The sequence below is a fragment of the Esox lucius genome, chromosome 11 (genome assembly GCF_011004845.1).
Source record: "Esox lucius isolate fEsoLuc1 chromosome 11, fEsoLuc1.pri, whole genome shotgun sequence".
Lineage (NCBI taxonomy): Eukaryota > Metazoa > Chordata > Actinopteri > Esociformes > Esocidae > Esox > Esox lucius.
The window spans coordinates 26,820,755-26,844,303 of record NC_047579.1 but is presented as its reverse complement, the minus strand read 5'-3'; the positions used below and the strand labels follow the sequence as shown (position 1 = coordinate 26,844,303).

General features: G+C 42.2%; 1 protein-coding gene across 7 annotated transcripts; it reads left to right on the top strand.

The window, feature by feature from the left end:
* Window positions 1-9,442: 9,442 nt before the first annotated feature.
* On the top strand, window positions 9,443-22,140 carry LOC105022948 (serine/threonine-protein kinase SBK1-like). 7 transcript variants are annotated; one of them, XM_020050616.3, is made up of 6 exons: window positions 9,452-9,530; window positions 9,646-9,699; window positions 12,363-12,559; window positions 16,702-16,946; window positions 19,342-19,544; window positions 20,057-22,140. In XM_020050616.3, exons 4-6 carry the CDS (start codon window positions 16,760-16,762, stop codon window positions 20,852-20,854), a joined length of 1,188 nt encoding a protein of 395 aa, XP_019906175.1. In that variant the 5' UTR covers window positions 9,452-9,530; window positions 9,646-9,699; window positions 12,363-12,559; window positions 16,702-16,759; the 3' UTR covers window positions 20,855-22,140. The 7 variants fall into 7 exon arrangements, with proteins under 7 accessions (XP_010890041.1, XP_019906174.1, XP_019906175.1 ...); XM_010891737.4 differs by lacking the exon at window positions 12,363-12,559 and having other exon boundaries at window positions 9,453-9,530; XM_010891739.5 differs by lacking the exons at window positions 9,646-9,699; window positions 12,363-12,559 and having other exon boundaries at window positions 9,443-9,530.
* The last annotated feature ends 1,409 nt before the right edge of the window (window positions 22,141-23,549 follow it).

Below are 23,549 nucleotides of genomic sequence, written 5' to 3'. Positions count from 1 at the left end.
TAATACAATTATTCTTTTAAATATGAGATTAATGGTATTACAGAGTGGATATAAAGCTCTGGAAAAAATTAAGACACCACTGCAACTTTTTCTTCCCTTTCCAGAACAAAAGGGGAAAAAAGGAAGGTTTCGAGTGAGGAACAGAAGGGTTAAATTTAAGAGACCACTGCAATACAGTGGTCAAGTGTGTAACACTGTATACACACTTTCACCTTCTTACTCCTTCAAAAATGTATACTACTGTTATTGACTTCCATGATCCCAGAATACTCCAACAATATAACGCCATGTTTTCACTTCAACATGATACTACTATCTCCAAGGTTACATTCCAAAAAAAGGAACAGAAGCAGCCAGTGGGCCAGGTCTCCATGTACTGTCTGCAAAAGCTCTCATCTGCTCATGTTCCAAGGCCTCAGTAGGCGTCTAGTTCACTGCTAACTCCTCCGTTTAACCACTGCTGTATGAGCAGGCTTGTGTTCCCATAACACATTGGGTGGGGCCCTTGAATCAAACATATCACAGCACACAATATTGCTGTTCTGAACAGGCAAACATGGGTGCTCCTTTGTAGTTTGCTGGCAATGAAAAAAGTTGTGCTCATGAGTTTGCATACCCTGGCAGAAACTGTGACATTTTAGCATTGATTTTGAAAATATGACCGATCATGCATACAAACTGTCTTTTATTTAAGAATAGTGATCATATGAAGCCATTTATTATCACATAGTTGTTTGGCTCCTTTTTAAATCATAATGATCAAAGAAATCACTCAAATGGCCCTGATCAAAAGTGTACATACCCTTGAATGTTTGGCCTTGTTACAGACACACAAGGTGACACACCCAGGTGAAAATGGCAATTAAAGGTGAATTTCCCAAACCTGTGGCTTTTTAAATTGCAGTTAGTGTCTGTGTATAAACAGTCAATGAGTTTTAGCTCTCATGTGGATGTACTGAGCAGGCTAGATACTGAGCCATGGGGAGCAGAAAATAACTGTCAAAAGACCTGCCTAACAAGGTAATGGCACTTTATAAAGATGGAAAAGGATATAAAAAGATATCCAAAGCCTTGCAAATGCCAGTCAATACTGTTCAATCACTTATTAAGAAGTGGATACTTTGGGGATCTCTTGATACCAAGCCAAGGTCAGATAGAACAAGAATGATTTCTGCCAAAACTCACAGAAGGATTGGATACAAAGAAAAACCCACAGATAACCTATGTTGCAATATGCCAGACAACACCTTGACACACCTCACAGCTTCTGGAACACTGTAATTTGGAGTGATGAGACCAAAATCAAGCTTTCAGAACCATAAGCACTATGTTTGGAGAGGGGTCAACAAGGCCTATAGTGAACAGAATACCATCCCCACTGTGAAGCCTGGTGGTGGCTCACTGATGTTTTGGGAGTGTGTGAACTCTAAAGGCACAGGGAATCTTGTGTAAAACAATGGGAAGATGGCAAGATGAATGCAGCATGCTATCAGAAAATACTGGCAGACAATTTGCATTATTCTGCACGAAAGCTGCGCATGGGACGCTCTTGGACTTTCCAGTACAATAAAGACCCTAAGCACAAGGCCAAGTTGACCTTGCAGTGGTTACAGCTGAAAAAGGTGAAGGTCCTGGAGTGGTTATCATGATATTAAGGTCTCCTGACCTTAATATCATCGAGCCACTCTGGGGAGATCTCAAACATGCGGTGCATGCAAGATGACCAAAGATTGCATTACCTGGAGGCATTTTGCCAAGACGAATGGGCAGCTATACCACCTGCAAGAATTCGGGGCCTGATAGAACTACCTCATAGAACATAGAACTACCTCCAAGAACTAAGGGTATGCAGTCTTTTGAACAGGGGTCCGTTTTTTTTTTTTCTTTGTTGCCATGTTTTGTTTTATGGTTGTATGATTGAATGTGACTCCCATAAGAAATAAAAAAAATATTTTGCCTGCTCACTCATGTTTTCTTCACAAATGGTACATATATTACCAATTCTCCAAGGGTATGCAAACTTTTGAGTACAACTGTATAATGAACACTAGTGCCCAATAAGCCTCTATGTGCATGGACATCAGATGGGGGACTTACACTATTTTTAAGCAGTGAACTGGGTGGGACTTCCGTGTACTGATATATATGGTTGAATGTTTCAGACATACAGGCGTTATCACCACCACAAACCCTCCATTTCAGAGGGCCTATTTACACAAAGCTGAATTTTCCTCTGCTCCCTTTCCAAGCCCTGACAGAGTAATAGGATGTTCAGAAAACAGACTGGGAGATTAAAATCAGTTCAGAGCAATGAGGCCAGGCTATCTCAGACGGAATGGCTGCACTGGGCGGAGATGACGGAGGAAGAGCAGTGCAGCGGTGTTGATGTTTAAGAGACGGCGAGCGAGAGAATGAGGGAGGTAGAGATTAGGACACTAGGCCGCAGCCCAGGGAGATGTCATGTTGGGAGCGAAGCACTCTGGGAGATTGCCACGGCAACCTACAGAGAAACATCCCCAGCTGTTTGACGGCATGGTCTCTACAGTAATAAAGGTTGTCTATGTCAGTCAGTCACACAGAATACCAGAAACTAGAATCTGTCTGCCATGCAAATCATTCCAAATGAAATAGAATAGCTATAAGAGCTGGTGTGATGCTCAATGTCAAGGCAACATTTTCTCCCCAGTTAAATTTTTATACTATATGAAATGTCCTGTGTGTGAAGTGTGGATAAGTGTGACATGTTGTGCCTTGATGTGTCTGTGTATGATTAACAGCAGGCTATACTGCGTTCCTCTGTCTCTCTACAGCAGAACCCTGGGACCTAATTATTCCAGGACCATGGGAATCGATCATACATTGAATTCAAACGTAGCCAGGATTATCAGCCAACAGCTATCTAATTAACGGTACTCAGGAAAACATGTATATTTTAGCAGCCATCTGTCATAATATTAAAATGTTTTCAACAGCATTTTCAACCCGGGGTGTATTTGTATGTTTTATAGCTCAATACATTAGATGTCTGTGTTGCACAGAGGGACATCAACAAAGGATTTTTCTAAACTGTCATGACAAGGACCTGAGGAGAGAATTAGTCCTTTAGACTGTGCTAATGGAGCGAAGACTCACACTATCAACACAAAACCTTGCTATTGTCTCATATGGTTTATTTCTATCCCATTTGATTTGCATTTTGATATGAGGTGGGTGCTCTCCTGATGTACTGTATGCAGACCAGTGGGGAAGACCGTGGCAACATTTTCTCTCTCTTTCCCAACAATTATTCCTTAATCATCCAAAGGATGCCTGCAGCAGCACTGCCAATGAATGTCAATGATTGTAGCACACATGTTTGGAATGAAATAATTTTATTGATGAAGATCCTCGCTCAATTAAATGTTTGATAAATATTAGTTTTATTATTGTTTAGTGTAATTTCAAGCTAATGAATAAGAAATACATTTTTCTACTGCCTTTTTTGTTCATATTGTAGCGACCTTGGTAGGGGCGCTACTCGCCCCACTAAATAGGGATATCCCTATTTGGAGTAGTGGGTAGTGTGCCCGCCTGGGGAGCCAAAGGGCGCGGGTTCGAGACACTGCCCTGCCAGACGCTACAACATTTACAGTGGGGAGAAAAGGTATTTGATAAACTGCAGATTTTGCGGGTATTCCCACTCACAAAGCATGTAGAAGTCTGTAATTTTTATCATAGGTACTCTTCAACTGTGAGTGACGGAATCTTAAAAAAAATCCAGAAAATCACATTGTATGATTTTTAAGTAATTAATTAGCATTTTATTGCATACCATAAGTATTTGAAAAGCAGAACTTAATATTTGGTACAGAAACATTTGTTTGCAATTACAGAGATCATACGTTTCCTGTAGTTCTTGACCAGGTTTGTGCACACTGCAGCAGGGATTTTGGCCCACTCCTCCATACAGACCTTCTCCAGATCCTTCAGGTTTCGGGGCTGTCGCTGGGCAATACAGACTTTCAGATCCCTCCAAATATTTTCTATTGGGTTCAGGTCTGGAGACTGGCTAGGCAACTCCAGGACCTTGAGACGCTTCTTATGGAGCCACTCCTTAGTTGCCCTGGCTGTGTGTTTTGGGTCGTTGTCAGGCTGGAAGACCCAGCCACAACCCATCTTCAATGCTCTTACTGAGGGAAGGAGGTTATTGGCCAAGATCTCGCGATACATGGCCCCATCCATCCTCCCCTCAATATGGTGCAGTCCTCCTGTCCCCTTTGCAGAAAAGCATCCCCAAAGAATGATGTTTCCACCTCCATGCTTCACGGTTGGGATGGTGTTGTACTCATCCTTCTTCTTCCTCCAAACACGGTGAGTGGAGTTTAGACCAAAAAGCTCTATTTTTGTCTCATCAGACCACATGACCCTCTCCCATTCCTCCTCTGGATCATCCATATGGTCATTGGCAAACTTCAGACGGGCCTGGACATGCGCTGGCTTGAGCATGGGGACCTTGCGTGCACTGCAGGATTTTAATCCTTGACGGCATAGTGTTACTAATGGTTTTCTTTGAGACTGTGGTCCCAGCTCTCTTTAGGTCATTGACCAGGTCCTTCCATGTACTTATGGGCTGATTCCTCACCTTCCTCATGATCATTGATGCCCCACAAGGCAAGATCTTGCATGGAGCCCCAGACCAAGGGAGATTGACCGTCATCTTGAACTTCTTCCATTTTCTAATAATTGCGCCAACAGTTGTTGCCTTCTCACCAAGTTGCTTGCCTATTGTCCTGTAGCCCATCCCAGCCTTGTGCAGGTCTACAATTTTATCCCTGATGTCCTTACACAGCTTTTTGGACTTGGCCATTGTGGAGAGGTTGGAGTCTATTAGATTGAGTGTGTGGACAGGTGTCTTTTATACAGGTAACAAATTCAAACAGGTGCAGTTAATACAGGTAATGAGTGGAGAACAGGAGGGCTTCTTAAAGAAAAACTAACAGGTATGCGAGAGCCAGAATTCTTACTGGTTGGTAGGTGATCAAATACTTATGTCATGCAATAAAATGAAAATTAATTATTTAAAAATCATACAATGTGATTTTCTGTCTCTCACAGTTGAAGTGTACCTATGATAAAAATTTGCAGACCTCTACATGCTTTGTAAGGTGGAAAACCTGCAAAATCGGCAGTGTATCAAATACTTGTTCTCCCCACTGTACCTAGGGTGCTATACTATTAATTATTATGGAGGGCACTGTAGTTGTCTGCACAAAATTCTGTCAGACTTAAATCTCAGTTAGAAATAAAAAAGGTCCAGATTCTAGGACAGCGATTACAAATTGTACATATACTGTATAGTATTGCCCTAGAGCAAATTACACCTAACTCAACATAAATCAACACCTCAGGTAACTTCAGCCAGGCTGTGAATATTCTGAGATACAAGGCAAGGAGGGCCTTCTGTGCCACCAAAAAGAGTATAAAACTCAACATCCTGAGCATGATCTGGCTTACAATATTCCACTGTTAGTTACAGAACCCATTGCCCTTCATGGTTGTGAGATCTGGCGTGTTTTTTCCAACCAATAATTCATAAAATGGAACAAACAAGCAATCAAGTCTCTGCCCTCCAAAAAGTGGGAATTAAGACTTACCCACCAATTATTCTTCAACCTTCCATAACAAAGCCTACAGAGAGAGGAACCAAGAGAAGAGCTTTATAAGCTAGCTGGCCTTGGGGCTCTGTTCACAAACACACACAGTCCCAGGACAGCAACACAGTTATACTCATCCAAATCATTAGAATACCACAAGAGGACTATTTGAAACACTGAAAGTAATCAACCACAAAGGGCAAATAGTAATGCGATCTGCCCCACATAACAGTACACAGTGGCAGAATACCTGACCATTGTGGCTGACCCTAAATTATGATACATTTGGCTATGCATACATTGAGTGAGAATGTCCTTGGTTTCGATTGAGGCAGCTATCAGGCCTCGAAGACAATGTGCACACTGCCCAAAATATTAGGGGGAAATTGATTTCCTAATCTATTGCCAAATGTCTGACAACATTGGAGGCATGTACTATATTTAGAGACACAAATAATTTGAGAACAAATCCATCACTGATGAACTCAATGTGAACCATTGCCATGACAAAACGACAACAAGTTGAGCATAAAGAAAAATGTTAACGTAAATAAATACAAAAAGATGTAACAAATGTTTCCCATGCTAATGAAGCCCTTTTAAACTGAAATGTAGTCGAACTGAGATAAAGAGAGACAGAGAGAATGCTAAAGCCTATTATTGTGCACTATGAGAACTGTTTAATTCACCTGTCAAAAACTAATTTGGGGCTCAGCTGAAAAAGAGACCTTGGTCTCAGTTGATTTATCTGTAGAAACAAAGCTAAAATAATACTTGACAGAAAAAAAAGAACTGACATTTAAAGTTATCTAAATCTAAAAAGTATGCATTCCAGAGGTTATTGAGTCATATGTATGTGGGCTTATGACAAAAACCATGCTGTGGTACAAATATAAATGAATTCTAACCCATGTCTCCAAATAAATCAATTTCTGTTGCTGACGTGTGCATGTCTAACGTGCCTGTTAACAACTGTCTGGCTGTGCTAGTTGGAGAAATTGTCCCGTCTCACTTGAGGCAAATCCCGTTACCGGCAGAATACCAATCCAGTGTGATGACGCATGTCTTGCGTCTGGACGCACAAGGATGAGGAGGAATCAGAAGAAACCAAAACAATATTGAGGCAATCCGTTTAGTAGTGCTGTGGAAATGGATCCTCATCCATCACTGCAGTGGGTAGCATGTCCTCAATGTCCATTTACAAATGGATACTCATACTCCTTGAAAAACATTATAGCAAATCAATAAGGCACGTTGCCTCTGGGCACCCGGTGACATTCTGGTCCTGACTTGTGCATTCAAAGTTGATGGAATGACCTATTAGCAACCGCAGCTGACAAAAATGTTAAATATTTATGCTTTATATACAAATGAACAGAACACTATTTAGTCACCCCCGCATGTCATCAAGCAAATAATTATAAAGTGGCTATTTACTTTCCTTTTTTCTCCCAATTTCGTGGCGTTCAATTAATAGTTAAGAACGTATTTTATCACAGCCAACCCAATGAACACTAAAGAATCACAGATGGATACATGCGTGGTTGAAACATACCAGGCAAGACATTGGTTCCACACTGCTCTCTCAACCACAATGACCACAATTAGTTTGCAGGCACCCAAGGGGAATCACTATTGCTTGATGACCCAAGAAATGCTTGGCGGGTCCCCCGAATCCCTTAGTCCAGAAAAATGCGAGGCCAATATGCAGCACTAAATGCACAGCTTCATTTTGACAAAAAAAAAATTAATCAATGCAGAAACTGACATTATGTAATATTTCTCAATGCAGTGGCTCAACATATTCCCACTCCAAGGTTGTAAAGTCTGTGACATTTGTGCCTGCTGGTTCAGCACAGTGACATTAATCCACACTATCAGAGCGCTGCACTGGTCCAATGCAAAGCAGAACGTGTCATGGTCTGTCATGGTCAGCAGTATGTTTTCATCTTTATGGTGGATTTCTTGTACCGCCTTGGTGTGATAGAGTTGTGCTTTGATCCGGAATAAAACTCTTTCTCCCCTGGCGTCACCTCTTATGGGCAACTTTTACTTGGCACATGATTAATTGAGTTTCAATGGTTGCCTCTTTACAAGGATGACTCAACCTTATATCTGTCTCTCCATGTATTTCAAATGCAGTAAGACTGTAGTTGAAGATTGCAGTTTTCTGAGTTTAAAGTGTTTTTCCCCCTCATCTATCTACACACAACACACTATAATGACAAAGCAAAAACACGTTTTTAGATGTATTTTGTAAAAGTTATTAATATGATAGGTATTCAGATGGTTTGACACTTGAAATTGAGCTCAGGTGTATTCTGTTTCCATTGATAATCCTTGAGATATTTCTACAACTAAATTAAAGAAATGACAATTTGCTACAATGTAAAGTAGTGAGTGTATAGCTTGTATAACATTTGCTGTCCACTCAAAATAACTCAAAACACAGCCATTAACTCAAAACACAGCCATTAACTCAAAACACAGCCATTAACTCAAAACACAGCCGTGGCAATAATAGTGAGTACAACCCTAGGTGAAAATGTCCAAATTGGGCCCAATTAGCCATTGTCCCACCCCGGTGTCATGTGACTCATTTGTGTTACAAGGTCACAGGTGTGAATGGGGAGCAGGTGTGTTACATTTCTTTACTCTGAACACACCAGAATGAACAAGAAATAGATATCAGTAAACAGGTTTCTTGCCATGTTGTTCAGGAATGGATTACTAACCATTTCTGATCTGAATGGAAATTATTATTATATAAATCAACATTGACTCACCTTTTGTGCTACTGCATACTTCTATCATCTGACTGGTACACATTTTCTCACTGCTCTCATGTTTTCTTTTCTGAGGCTGCCCAAAAAACTGATCAATGTCACTGCCACCCTTCCTCTTGTTCATGATGACACTGTGAATGAAAGCTGACTAATAAAACTGCTTGCACTTTAATCAAACAAACACTAATAATGTTTTTAATCATTAGAAAATACAGCTATGCAGTATACTATATGAATATGCGATCAATGAAAACGACTACTGTCTGCACAAATAACACATGCAGCGCAACATAAATGCTGACACTTTACTCAGACTTCACGCGGTCTTTCTGACATTTCTAACAAAATCATTAACGTAAGACATTGTGATTGATTGATTAGCACTCGCAAATCGGCCCGTTTTCACCAAAACCTTTTGTTTACACTCCATGCAATTACTGACGCTTTTTAGCAGACTATTATTTATTTCAACAATTACAGTTCCAAAATGACGTGTTTATGTTAAAACTATCACATTCGACAGGAAGACATACGTAACGCTCATATTACATTGTAGGGTTAGGGTTGACATTTTGAGCATATCTGAATATTGCATTCCCCCCAATACTCCTTGAGTTCATAACAGCACTGATCTAGCTTCTTCTCGTAAAGTCAGACTAAGTTTGCGCACATTTTTGGAGGGATCTTGGACCACTCCTCCATGCAGTGTGAATATTTTTATTACTTTTATTGTATGATGACGAATGTGATCATTTGTTATTATTATTATTAGGCTTACTATGTCAATTACTATTTAAATCCTGTACGTTATATCTGCACCTTTATATAAGCCATATGGTAAGTTCTCCACTACGTTTTGTGAGCTACCGTTTATTCTCATTGCGCAAACCGAACGAATCTTCGTAAGCTTGCAGAGAAAGAAGAGCCCCTACCTATCCAATGCCGCGCCGCTGTCGCCCTCTCTGCTCTCCAATTGGACAGTCGCTGAAGAGGGCTGGCATTACTGCAGCCTGGTGCCTGGCAGTATAGTTACATCTAGCAGCCGTGTGAAGACAATAGGGAAAGTCGGGCTGACAGAGGGACCGACGAAGCAGAGAAAAGCACCAGCAAGGTGATATTGTGCGCCACTGTGCAATAACAACAAAGCATTGCGTCTGCACTATTTAGAAACAATTTTACAACGGAAATTAGGCCGGTAACGTTTTCTCCTGTCATAAAATTTAAAGTTTCTACTGAACGGAATGAAAGCACCAGCTATTGCATGCAGTGCCATCTGAAAGGTAAGACATGATAACAATGAATCGTCATTGTTGATTGAATCATTACAATAAGTGTCATTTACCTGGATTTAAAAAAACAAATCCGTTTTGCTTTCAACATCCCTTTGATAAAATTCCACAAAATAAGACTTTTTTTCCCCAATTCTGTTTTGTTCTAATTTATGCCATTAAGCTTACATTAATTGTAAGCTTAATGGCATATTGACAACATATTCGAGGTGGTTTAGATAAGGTGGTTTAGATTACCTACCGTTTTGGTTGTGTGCTTGCACATGTCGTGTATTATTGTGTTACAGTGTAATTAAAAATAGCATTGTAAAATGTAAGACCAGTAGGCATATAGTCAGCAGAACAATCCCTATTAAAATCTGTAGCTAAAGCTTTTACATAGGAATGTAAGAATAACGTTGAAGTAGCCATTTGAATGACTCAAGTGCAACATTACTGCTGTGTGGGATGGATGATCCTATGCTCCATTCTTCAGTTCCTTATCAATAATCATACACACACACACACACACACACAAACATATCTTTATTCACATTTTTTCTTTTGCTCTCACACTTAAAGTTCCATAATAATTATGTTTCTCTTTACACATCTCTAGTTCATCTGTGTAAATATCAGAATTGCCTTTACTTGCTATGTACATTTACACATACTGAGAACTTGCCTTATTGTATGCTCAAGCTAAGGATTCTTCTTGTGCGGGTAGATGGTATCCATGCCAGGCTTGTGTTTATTGTATTCACTCAGCCAAGTCATTCAGAGAATATCCGTTTCCCCCTATACTTTTGTAAACTGTTTGAAATGATCCCTAATACTGGCCTTACTACTTTGTAGATGTCATGGGTTTATATTCAGATAGACGGTGTTATCCAGAACAGCAGGATGGATGATTCTCCCCTCAGACAATGTTATGTAAACAATGCAAGTGAAAACAGTTGACCTTGCTGCTGGTGGAGGTTGGAAAAACCATCCTAATGGTCTGTCAGATGGGAAACAGAAGCCCATCCCTCTGTGGCAATGTAATCTGCATTCCAAATTTACTGTTGCACTATTTCATTGACATTGTGCAATTTATGATTAGAAATCTTCGGCTTCGTGGCCTGTGGGCACTGGTTCTCACCTGTTTATTGGAAACCTAATATAGGACAGGAAAGAAGGTGCCAGTCAGTCTGGCAGTTCTCCTTGACTGCAGAGGAAACATCGCCACACTGTACACATCGTGCAATGGTTTCCTCAGCAGACAGACCACTGTCCTGGGTCTCATGGAGGGGGTACAACACTGTAGAACTAGCAGAAGGAATAAAGAGTAAAGACAGGGGACGTAGGTTCACCATGGATGAGGAGGGTACATAGGATCACCATGGATGAGGAGGGTACATAGGGTCACCATGGATGATGAGGGTACACCCATGGTCACCATGGATGAGGAGGGTACATAGGGTCACAATGGATGAGGAGGGTACAGAGGGTCAACATAGATAAGGAGGGTGCAGAGGGTCAACATGGATGAGGGGGGTACAGAGGGTCAACATAGATAAGGAGGGTGCAGAGGGTCAACATGGATGAGGAGGGTACAGAGGGTCACCATGGATGAGGAGGGTACATAGGGTCAACATGGATGAGGAGGGTGCACAGGGTCAACATGGATGAGGAGGGTGCACAGGGTCAACATGGATGAGGAGGGTGCACAGGGTCAACATGGATGAGGAGGGTGCAAAGGGTCAACATGGATGAGGAGGGTACATAGGGTCACCATGGATGTGGAGGGTACAGAGGGTCAGGCTGGATGAAAAGGGTACAGAGGGTCAGGCTGGATGAAGAGGGTACAGAGAGTCAGTTTGGATGTGGAGGGTGCAGAGAGTCAGTTTGGATGTGGAGGGTGCAGAGAGTCAGTTTGGATGTGGAGGGTGCAGACTGGGTGTCCTGTCCACTGGAATGTCCCTAGCACACGCCTCGACACAAAGCCCCTGCTGTAGATTGTCGCCCAACTAATACCCTGGCTGCTTTGATGTAATTCTACAATGACAATAGGGGCACAAGACTAACAGCAGCAGCCAGGCCAGCAGACGGGAACTAACACCTTAGGAGACTGTCAAGGAGGGCAAACAGTCTCTCTGGGGTAACCATGCTTCCCATATGACCCAGCAGAATGGAGGAGAGAGGTTAGGCATAACATAAAGACATAGGTACACATGAATTTAGATTAAATGGTGAACATCTATAGATGTTACAAGCATAGAAAAGCGCTATAACATTAGGAGAAATTGATTTGGTGTTGCGTGTATGAATAGCTATTAACATTTTAAACACTGTGGTGGTGCGTTCTGCATATGTTGTTCTCAGTTGCTCAGTAATACAGTATTTCAATACACCAAATAAAGTATACTTATGCACTTATTGTTTCCAAGTGCTGTGAGTCATGATAACCAACATGCTGTCTCCATAGACTTATCCAGAACATTATTCGAGATAGTACTGTATAAAAACTATATTCATGTCTAACTGTTTGGAAACCTAGGCCAATATAACTTTTTTTTCTCAAGGAATGTGAAATGGGCTGTTAGTTTGTGCAAATATTTGCTGCAAATGGAGGTACATGGCCTTCACTCTAGGGTGAAACTGTAAATTGACTGGATGTTCTCTTTTGGGTTCAGGACATACTCCACCAGCCTGCCAAAATGATCAATGGCCCACGTAATTGAACAACCTACCAGACCAGCAAAACTAAAATTCCAATCCTGCTGCATCAATGAACGCCGCTCCAGTGAACCTCATTGTTGGACCTCTCTGTGGGATTGTTGAACCTGGTTTTGATAGTATAGTTTAACCACTTTATACCCGAGCAGAAAAAGTATGCTTAAGTGTATTTCATGGAAAATGTATGATATACTTCAAATATATTTCATATTATCATCAATATATTTTAAATATATTTGGGATATATTTTAAGTGCGTTGAAGCGCTATTTCCAGTCACTCTGTTACAAATGAGTGCAACTAGTTCAGCCAGAGAACCCGGGTGGGCATTGGCTCAAGGTTGCATCAGCTGATGTTGGGATCACTCCTAACACACTCTCCAGGTTTCCTCATCTAATATGAGGGTCTATTCAAGTTGGTAAGAGTTTGCACTCTGTCTGCTGCTCTGCTGGTCATCTCAGCATGAGTTTGCTAAACCCACCAGCCACTCTAGCATCCACCTGTTGGTTCTTGGTTGTTTTCATGGGGGCGGTCTTTACTGTGTACCTTGCTCGTTGCTACAGGTATTGCTATTATATATCGTAATATGTGTGATGTGAGTTACTACAAAGGAACGCAACCTAATGCCAAGACATCATATGTGTGCGTTGTGCATTGTTTCTCTAATAGATAGTCAAACTAAGACTTGGCATTATTTGTCTGAAATATAATTAAAATGGAAATAAGTGGATACATGAAAATATATGCATTGAAAATATTGCGTATTAAAGTACAACTTAAGCGGTTCCAAAATAATACACTTAAGAATCCTTCTTTTGGATTGGGTACGGATGACTGCCAAGAGCTCTTCCTGTCCAGACAAACCTAAACTATAGGTGGAGAATATGTGTGGTATTCAAGGTTAAAGAGATTATTACGACATCAAAGGACCATGTCAAAGTTCCTATTTGAATCTATATGGCTAAGGCAAGGCTCTGTAAAGCTGTTGCAGAAGACATGGTCAAACTGTATCACAGTAGAGGACTTATTTAATCAAGGACTGGCCAGCAATCATTCACATTGTACCTGTGGAAGAAAGGCAGCACTAGAAAGAATCAATCACCAAACTGTAATAACCGTTCACAGTTCAATCTCTCTTTTCATCACATTCTTTTGTGGTTTTTCCCTGATCATACTTAATCATCGCACACAATGACAGTGCTGGAGGTTCGATATGGAAATGTATCTACAAATGAATCACTCCATCTCCTATTAAACCAGCTTTTTGGTGGAATGTTTTTTACTGAATAGTTAGAAATTCAGAAATAAAAATTACTTTCACACAGGCGGCATTAATCAGCTGGCCAAGGCGGTGCTGATCTGTCTGTAGTTTTTGTGTTTTTATGTGTGTCTTCTTAGGGAGTTTTTCCTAGCCACTGAAATTCAGCACTTTTCTTGTTTGCTCCTTGGGGTTTCAGGCTGGGGTGTTTTGTAAAAGCACTTTGTGATAACTGCTGTTGTAAAAAGGGCTTTATAAATACATTTGATTGATTGATATGTGTGTGTGTGCATTTAGATGTGTGTGTTTGCACGTAGCATTATAGATTTGTATACCATTTTGTAGTAAACTGAAGTATACTGTAGTATAATACTAGTTTTGTGTACTACTCATCTTGTTTATTCTAAAATGTTGTAGTATACTGTAGAATACTAACTTCAAACTGTACTATACTTCAAAATCACCTATAACTTGCAAACTTATATTAAACCATATGTTGTGTAACCTATAGGTCATAGATAAAAATATAATTATTAGTGTATAGGTCACATGTACATTCCACAAATAGGCTACTGGCAATTTTGTTCATAATGTGCTGTTTGTACAGTAAGCAGAAATCCAGTTAGCATCTAACCAGAATGCACTAAATGCTACATTACACTATAGTGAACAGTGCGTTGAAACACCACAGTGAATACCGTAGTCTTCAGAAATACCGAAGTCTACGGTTTAGTATACCACAGTATGTTTTCCCTTGTCATGCCACAGTGCAGCCACCTCCTCAACCTGCTGCGCCGCCCTCCTGTCACCAATCCTTAGCAATCACCTCTCCTCCAGTGGGTTACGCAAGACGTGTCGAATGGGGACAAAAGCGGATGTGGGCTGGGGACAGGTTTTGCGAAGCAAGGTACACCGGGCTCGGTGTCCTCTGAATACAGATGAGTTGAGTCCCATTGAGGGGGGACAACACAGCGGACGCGGTGCTCTGCCTGTGAGACTTACAGACTTGGGCACTCCCAGAGGCCCTCTTGGGAACAGCGGTGGTGAGAATGTACCAGAGTGGGGAAGGAGGTGGGCCCGGGCTGCTGCTTGCTGATGAGAATGGCGTAATTACCACTGGTCCACTCTCCTTTCATCTTCAGGCCCTTTGATTTGACAGAGTAAATGTATGTGCGTGTGTGTAATGTGTTTTGTTGCATACAAAGCAAGCCTGATATTGTTGCGTTGGGGGGAGGCTGGAGGGATATGTTGATCATGGGAGGGAGCTGCCTAGCCAACTGCCGTATTGAAAAGAAGAAAAGCTTTGGTCTCCCTGGTGGCGCAGCGGTGTAAGGCGTGCAAGCCGACAACCACAGTCTAGATCTGAGCTTTGTGCCGGTAGCTGACAAAGTGCTGGGAAGCTCCATGGGTGATGAAAGATGGCCGGCGAAGCCCTGGGAAGGGGGAGGGAATCGTCAACAGAGATTTCCAGTTCTCACTGCACTCTGGCAATTCGCTCTGGTTCCTGTAAAGTTAATTGAGTTCCTCCGGCGAGTAAACGTGCACAAACACGCGTTGTGCCACGTGACTTCTGAAATAAAAGAGCAGTTCGGGGAAACCAGCTGAATGCAGGTTGCAGACGCTTGGGAGGAAGGCTTGTCGCAATCTTCAACCCTCCTAAACCCATAGATCGATCGCGACGATGAAGGGAGGAAAAAGGGGATTAACTGTTTTTATGAAAATGAAAGCTCCCTCTGATCACTGCTGGAGAGCGGGGGCTGTGGATGCCGGCCGGAGGCCTTGATGTTTGTCGCATTACAACTACAACACCGTGTGCGGCCTCCATATTGCAGGGCTGTCTAGGAGCAAGCAAGGCAAGCGGCTCCACTGTTCAGACACGTTGTCAGCAGCCCTCGGGGGTCAGTGCATGAACAACCTTGAACCTTTTGAGTCCGATCGTGTCGGGAGACTTGATTTAAAATGTGGATAGGGGTGAGTGCCTGCTTTGTATCCCTGGTTCATGTGTCTGGGTGGAATGGGATAGGGCCATAGGGCCGGTCGTTCTGGGTTGTAATGACCTTGTTAGTGTGCTGCTGACCGGACTGCTGGTACTGAGTACTGCTTTGATGGACAGCCAACTGGCTGTGCTTCGGCTACAGCCACGTCAGTGAATTGTTAGACATGTACAGTGCAGAAACTTCTCTTTCTCTCACCTTCTCTCTCTTTCACAGACACACACACACACACACACACACACACAATGTGGAGCTGTCCCTGAGGCATACACAGATGGACTGACAGGGAGTGCCTTGCATTCTGTTTCATTCAACACATTGTCATCATTAATGAGAGATGGCACAATTGCGCTGTGCCGTCAGGGGTGTGAAGTCCATTCAACGGTCTGACTGACCAGGCAATGAAAGGAAGGATATTGCACGGGTCTTCCTGTTGGCTTGTCGTCACATGGTCTTGATCATAGGGCTGACGGAAACTGATCTACACCGAGCTGAAGCCAGCCTGATACCCTCTTAACAGGAGGCAAGATAACATATGGCCTGTCAAACGAACCACTGCTCTTGTAGTTCCTCCTGTGCAATTCAAATTAATTGAGTTCATCTTCCGAGGACTCTCACGGGAGCCGTTTTGACACACCGTTTTGGAGAGTAACAAAAGATGCATAGACGCGTGCCGAATAGCCAAATGATCAGAGTCCTCCGGAAGAGTCATTTGTGATGTGGAAATGGAATTGGCTGCTGTCATCCTTACCATCCTTACCAAGCGAGTGTGTTTTTCTTTTCCCGGGCGCTGTTCTCTAGATTATAATAAAGTCCTGTGATCTCGATCACTTGAAAGGGATTCCAAACTGCGGGAAGAATGCCTGTGTTTACAGCAGGATGGAATGGTTACATGAGTCTAATTGGCTCGGATATAAAGCGCTTTATGTGTCCCTCCGTGAGTTTGGACAGGTGGGATGTGAAAGCCATGGGTGTATCATCAATTTTCATTGCATAGCTTACTTATTGCTGTTTTAACTTTGCTCCTCCTGTTCTCCTTCCTTAGGAACGGCAGCAGTTACCAGAAGTCTCCTGTGTTCCGGGTTTTCTCCCCTCCAGGCAGAATGAGCTCCTCACCCCACGGTTCCCATGTTTCTGGGTCTCGCGCCTCCATCGACATCCTGGAGGAGCTACAGGTCATTGCTGCCCAGAACCTGGAGAAGCTGGACATGAACAAATACTACGAGGTCATCAGAGAGCTGGGCAAGGGCACCTACGGGAAGGTGGACCTCGTTATCCACAAGATCAGAGGTGACATTTTGGCTGAAGCTACATTTGCTATTGAGAATAAGAAAGGTGTCGTTTTATATCACTTGTTCTATTTCAGAAAGAGATCCTCTATTAAGAGTAAAACATAAACAGACTGAAGCTAGGTTTGCATCCAACTGGCGGCTGACTGTTACGCAAGTATAAAACAAATGTTTCCACTCTGTTCTTGTCACCTGTGCTCTTGCCAACACCTCACACTTACAGTGCGAGTATGACGACCCTGTTGATTTGTCAAATGGCAGCCACGCATCAATCATCATGTCACTAAAATAAGACATTTGGAAAGGTACATCACTCTCATCACTGTGCATTTTCACCACCCTGTGAAGTTCATCAAAATTATTTTCTTTTGTAGCCTAATAAACTGCCTGCTTTCAGGACCATATCACACTCTTCCACTGCCATTTCTCAATTTATTTGAGAGACACATAAAGAGCCCAACCGAATCTTACAAACATTGCCTGTTGACATGAAGAACATTTTACCCAAGTGGCTATTGTTTTTGTGAAAACGTCAATATCTTTCGCACGTTTTGGAAAATCCTAATTCCCTCATCACATTCAGTGTAAAATGTTATTGTTTTCTATTGTCACAGTACTGTAGCACATATAATATGAAGTATTTAGATTTTTCCACTTAAAAATTTGTCATTTGTGGACCATAACACCAGGAATTACTCAGCACAAATCCCATCCAGATTTTGCAACAAAACTGGAAGCCCAAATTGATTGCCAACCACTCAGTTCACTTCACAGTCTTGTTCGACAAACGCAAAAGTGGGAAGGGGGATTTAGCCTTCACGTGTACATGGAGCTGGAATCGTGACCTACATAAGCCATCAAAGGGCACAATTTAACTGTGTCTGTCTTTAGCGCTTCTATAAAGCAGTCAAAGAGCACACCATCTGGTACTATCCAAAGGCGCTGTCAGTGGATTTTCATCAGACAGACATCATGTACAAAGAAACATTTTATAACACCAGTATTGTATCTCAGGTCCTGGAACCTACTTCTGGCCTGATTTTGTATTCCTCAATTTCGACATTTCACACCATCTGCTGAAAACATAATTAATGAAAACACTGTCTCAGTCAGTGTTTAACAGTATTTATGTTATGACTTCTAAACCAGGCTGCTGTGTAACTGGGTTTTAGTATGGCAGACTCATTTTGATGCACAGTTACACTTCTGGGAATTTGGATGTCTTTAAATCTCTGTATGTGTATCTGTGCGGTCTTGGATTACTGTACTTTATAGGGGAGAACCATCTTCATTCTAAAATGTGATGCAGTTTGGATAATCCTTTATCAATCTATCAAATTTGCAAATAACAACAAAAAAAGGAGAGCTGTTATTTACTGAGTTCTTTCATAATTCATATTTGGGGTTAACCAGATTTGAATCAAACATTTATATCAGGAGATCATCTAATTGCAGCAAACAGTCATGTTTCCCAGCTCACATGCAAGTTTGATTGAACCCAGCACCCTGGTGGTGCACTACCATGCTCTACCATATAGCTACACAAGACACTAGATAACCAGATCTGGATCTAGTGTTCTGTGTAGAGTATGGTACCGCAGCACCAGGGTTCTAGGTTCATTCCCAAACGGGGCCAGGATGAAAATGTCAATCGCTCTGGATTAAGTGATAACTCAAATATAAAATACCTATCCAGGTGAATTAAGATCTCGTAAGATCTCAGTAATACCTGACCAGAGGGACATGCCCTGTGTCTTGACTCTGTTCCCATCCCAGAGTTCCTCTGCTCATTTCTGAGTGTATCTCCTGCTTGGGGGACAGAAGTCTGTGGTTGGTAGGAGTCAAGGTTAGGAGGCAATTATTTCCAAACTGCTCTTGTCTATTTCCCCCCCGATGACAGAATCCCTGTCATGCTTCCAGTGCTTTACATTATATATGAAGATCAAGGGTTTGCTGGCAGGCAGAAGAAAAGCAGATCTCCCCCACCCCAGTAGTTGCCTCTCATTGTATCAGTGTTGCACTGGCTCCACTACAGTATGTGTGTATTTACTGCTACACTTGTATGCTGTCGCTTTCAATTTACTGCCAAATTCCCTGCATCATAGCTGTACTGTCCATGCAGTGTCATCGCACCTGTCTGCAGGGAATGAGGAAGGCGTTGGAACTTAATAAGAGCAACAGGGGCTTTGGAATATTTATAAATCCCTTTCAGAGATAAATGTAGTCTGGGATGACATCCTGTAACCTCACTATATTGAACAAATCCCAGACAGGTTTTTGGATTAAAACTAGTTTAATTGATTTACAATACTACATTTGGGGCTCTCCAAAGGACTGTCTAAAGGCAGAACCAATGGTGTAATATTTCTCTAACAGTATTTTGCATTCTGTTTCAGGCACAAAGATGGCTCTTAAGTTCTTGAGGAAGAAAACAACCAAGCTGAAGTCATTCTTGAGGGAGTACAGCATCTCTCTTTATCTGTCTCCCTGTCCCTTCATCATCAACATGTTCGGCATTGCCTTCGAAACAGAGGAGTACTACATCTTCGCTCAAGAGTATGCCCTAGCTGGAGACCTGTTCGACATCATTCCCCCTCAGGTGAGATGAACAAGAAACACTGATCTGCTCTTACAAAGGAAGGTTCTCTGGACTAGGAATAACTTCCAGTATACGCTGTTTAATATACAGCACCGGACAAAAGTTTAGACGCTTACCCATTCAATTGAATGTCCCAATGTAAATGTGTCCAAATGTTTACTGGTACTGTGCATCTGCAGAATAATTTTAAATTTTACAATATTACATTATACATTTCAACCTATACAATCTTGACACTGTAGATCCATGTTTAGAATGACTTACATGGCAACATAATCCAAGTTATTATCCATCCACCTGTCATCCATTGGTATTTGAAAAGATTTTTCTAAAATCTAAAATTGGTACTGTAATGCCCGGTATCCCATAGGATTAAATGCAATGACCGTGTACATTGGAAAGTTATTTCTGTGTTGTATTAAATCCTTGGCATATTGCCACACACGTTCTGATGGATGGCTTAAGATGCTATAGCCACAGTTTGACCTCCCTGTATTACCTTCTCTGTGTAGATTGGGCTTCCAGAGACTGTGGCAAAGCGTTGTGTTCACCAGGTGGCCATTGCCCTGGACTACCTGCACTGTAAGAAGCTAGTCCACAGGGACATCAAGCCGGAGAACATCCTCATCTTTGACAAAGAGTGCCGCAAGGTCAAGCTGTCGGACTTCGGCATGACACGGCGTGCCGGCTCCCCGGTGAAGCGCGTCAGCGGCACCATACCATACACCGCCCCTGAGCTGTGCGACGCCTCACGCCACGAGGGCTTCCGTGTTGACTACAGCACGGACGTGTGGGCCTTCGGCGTCCTTCTTTTTTGCATGCTCACCGGCAACTTCCCCTGGGAGAAGGCCCTGCCTTCGGACGCCTTCTACCAGGAGTTTGTGCGCTGGCAGTGGCGCCGGACGGGCACGGTGCCGTCTCAGTGGCGCCGCTTCACAGACGAGGCGCTGCGCATGTTCCGCAGACTCTTGTCCGTCGAGCAGGAGCGCCGCTGTTCCGTCAAGGAAGTGTTCAGCTTCTTTAACCACCACTGGATGCTGGACAGTGACACCGGTGGCAGCAGCGCCGCGGACGGAGGGTCGGGAGGGGGCGAGACGCAGGTGGAGCTGAGCTCGTCGTCGTCCGAGGAGGACGTGCTGGTGGACAGGCTGAAGCAGCAGAGCCTGATGGAGCCGATGGGGGGACACTACTCCTCCGTGTCCACCTCCACCGGCTCCCCCTCCTCCACAGGCAGCTACGAACGTGTCTCCCGTGACAACGGGGGAGGCGGGCGCATCTTGGTGGCTACGCCCATTGAGATCTGTGTCTAGGGGCTGTTGGTTTCCAGGCTGCTCGCGCTTACATTGACATCCTGGATGAATACCCAGATAATGATGATATTACAGAAAAAAGTGTTCCTGAGTGGACAGTCCAGAAACATCCTCGCTGGTTTGAAGGAGGTGATTGTTTCACTGTGAATTCTGACAAACGTTCACTCTGAGGGAATGGCGGACACAGCCCTAGCCAGTAATAACTACCGAACATGTTGAATGTGTAGGCGTCTGCGGGCATTTATCATGTACTGAGTTATGTTCAGATTGTATAACAACATAGGAAAGAGACCATAAACAACTGGAGGACAAAACAAGCTTTTACAGAAGAAAAACCTACTGTATGACTTGGAGCTGGTCAGACCATTTATTTTAAGCAATAAGTTCCAATTACCTTCCTACGTAACATGCACTCTACATAGATAAATGACACGCTGAAGGGAAAAGACTGCTATATTGACAATGCTGTAATGGCATCAGTGAAAGACCAGTGTAAATACTTTTACCATACTACCAAGTAAGTGAATGGTACTACAGTGAATGTATACCCTAATGGGCTGTGGATATGAGAACTTGATGTAGTTTGGTTAATGTCATGTATTTGTCTTACACACTGTTGCTATTTATTTTTTATAAAGTAGCATCTGTGATTGATTTGACTTATTTTTCATGGTTTGCCAGTGTTTTATTGTTAGTACGAAATAGGCAGCCATTCTGGCAAGTATAACCACACGTTCCCATCCCCCATAGCAAAGTCTCTTGGTTCCAAGGAGTTGTTTTTCATCTTATGTGAATGTTTTAATGTTGGCCATAACCACTTTAGCAGTAGCTATAGTGCAAGCCTTAGAGTTTAGTTTGTCTTTCTGCCCAGACCTGGCACACCATTGCAATCATGCAGTAAATGATGAGAACACCAAGGCTGGATATGAATTGCAGTACAAAGAACTGTTAGTAACTTAACTTTTGCCACTGTAGTTTTACATTATTGACTGTTGTGTCATGTCCACACGAGGAACAGATGTCGGTGTTTTATGTGTTGGGGTTTTTTAAGGGGTGATTCATTTGGTTTTCTCAGGATGACCATTTATTCCATCTAATTTTGTTATTCCCATATGAAAACTTGGACAATAAATGTTACTGGAGTTGTATACTGTAATATGGCCAGTAGGCTTACACACCATGTCATCTCTGGGATAATTGTAAATTTTTAAATTCCAGATACTGACCCTAAATATTCTCTGGGCCCATTACATTCCTGACTTATTGTAATAAAACATAATCTTTAACATTGTTTAATTGTAGGTGAAAGGGTTGAATCCAAATGTTTTGATATTATTGACTGGTCTATGATTTTCTACATTTGTTTGGCAAATTTGTACATGTAGACATTAGATGTGTCAAAGGATAAATGGGTGGGTATTGGTTTTATTGCATGTTTGATGAGGAAAACATATCTGTAAAATCAACTCCTACAGTTACTGTGCCAGTGGAAAATATGTATAGAAATGTTGTAGTAACTTTTGCTGTAGCACACATTTGCATAATTTAATATTGTTCTCTAAACAAAACATAGGGCTAAAAATGTATTTTGGTTTTGTATTTGATGTGCTACATCTGTATAGGCTTAAAGATCACAGGAGATTTACTGGGATTAATAGGGATACCACCTAAATGATATGCCCTCAAGAGTGTCTGGGAAGTGACTTGAATTATTGTTTGCGTTACTTTAGTCGTTGTGAGTGTGAGAGAGACTAACCTTAAAAATTAAAAATAAACCGGGTTGATGACTGGATACGTAGGTCAATATGGAAAAAATACTATTCAAGAGGCGTTTAGAAGAAATGCACACCAACCATTGGTTTTGGAAAAATGTTGTGATTTTTCTGAAATGTTTGCATGAAATCAGTATTGCCCTGGAGGGTCTCTGGCACATGTATGTGAACCAGTGGAGACATAAAGGCCCTGTTTGCCTCCCCGCTACGCTCACCAACACATTACACAGAAACACACTAGACTGATAAGGACAAATAAAATACTGCAACTTCTGCGTCTTTTTAAGCAGCGGTTCACTTCTGATGCCTCTCCACTACTGATGTATGCCCATAACAGACTATTCCCATTTAAGTGTTGTTATCAGAAATACTCTGATTTGTCCTTGTCTTTTTGTGACGTGACATCTTGCCACCCTGCCGTGCTGTGAAGTTTTAGTCTGTAGAAGATGCATCGCTAAAACTCATCTTTTATTCATTCCATCCAACGCAACACTTCCTTAAACTTCCCTCTCCTTTCATTAAAAATGCAATAAAGCGATGGGAAATGCAGCCTGAATCTGTTGTGTGGCTTTGAAGTGTGCCGTGCCTGAGAGCTGATGCAGTGTGTCTGGCTACGACCCGCCTGGCTGGTGGCAACGGGAAGGATGAGTTACTAATGGGAAAATGACCACAAATTACATTGCATCATCAGGAGATTGAGCGTTGGGGGCCAGCTATAGTTAACACGCACACAGCTCCACCTCTCTGGATAATGTCCAATTAGGCACATAGACATGTGTCAACAATGCAGCTTCATGTAAACAATGACCACTTTGTTCAAATTATCTTTAGCCGGGATGATTCAGGGTTTTATTGTTAATTTAAAGGCATTTTAGAGAGCTTTTGTGATCCTCAAGTGAACCAAAAATACTAAACCCTGAAGT

Coding starts and splice junctions, on each gene's coding strand:
- LOC105022948 (XM_034294926.1), top strand. CDS start 14,522: ATGGGGACAAAAGCGGATGTGGGCTGGGGACAGGTTTTGCGAAGCAAG. Junction 14,734..16,701: donor GTACCAGAGTGGGGAAGGAG/GTGGGCCCGGGC, acceptor CTCCTTCCTTAG/GAACGGCAGCAGTTACCAGA. Junction 19,545..20,056: donor TCGACATCATTCCCCCTCAG/GTGAGATGAACA, acceptor TTCTCTGTGTAG/ATTGGGCTTCCAGAGACTGT.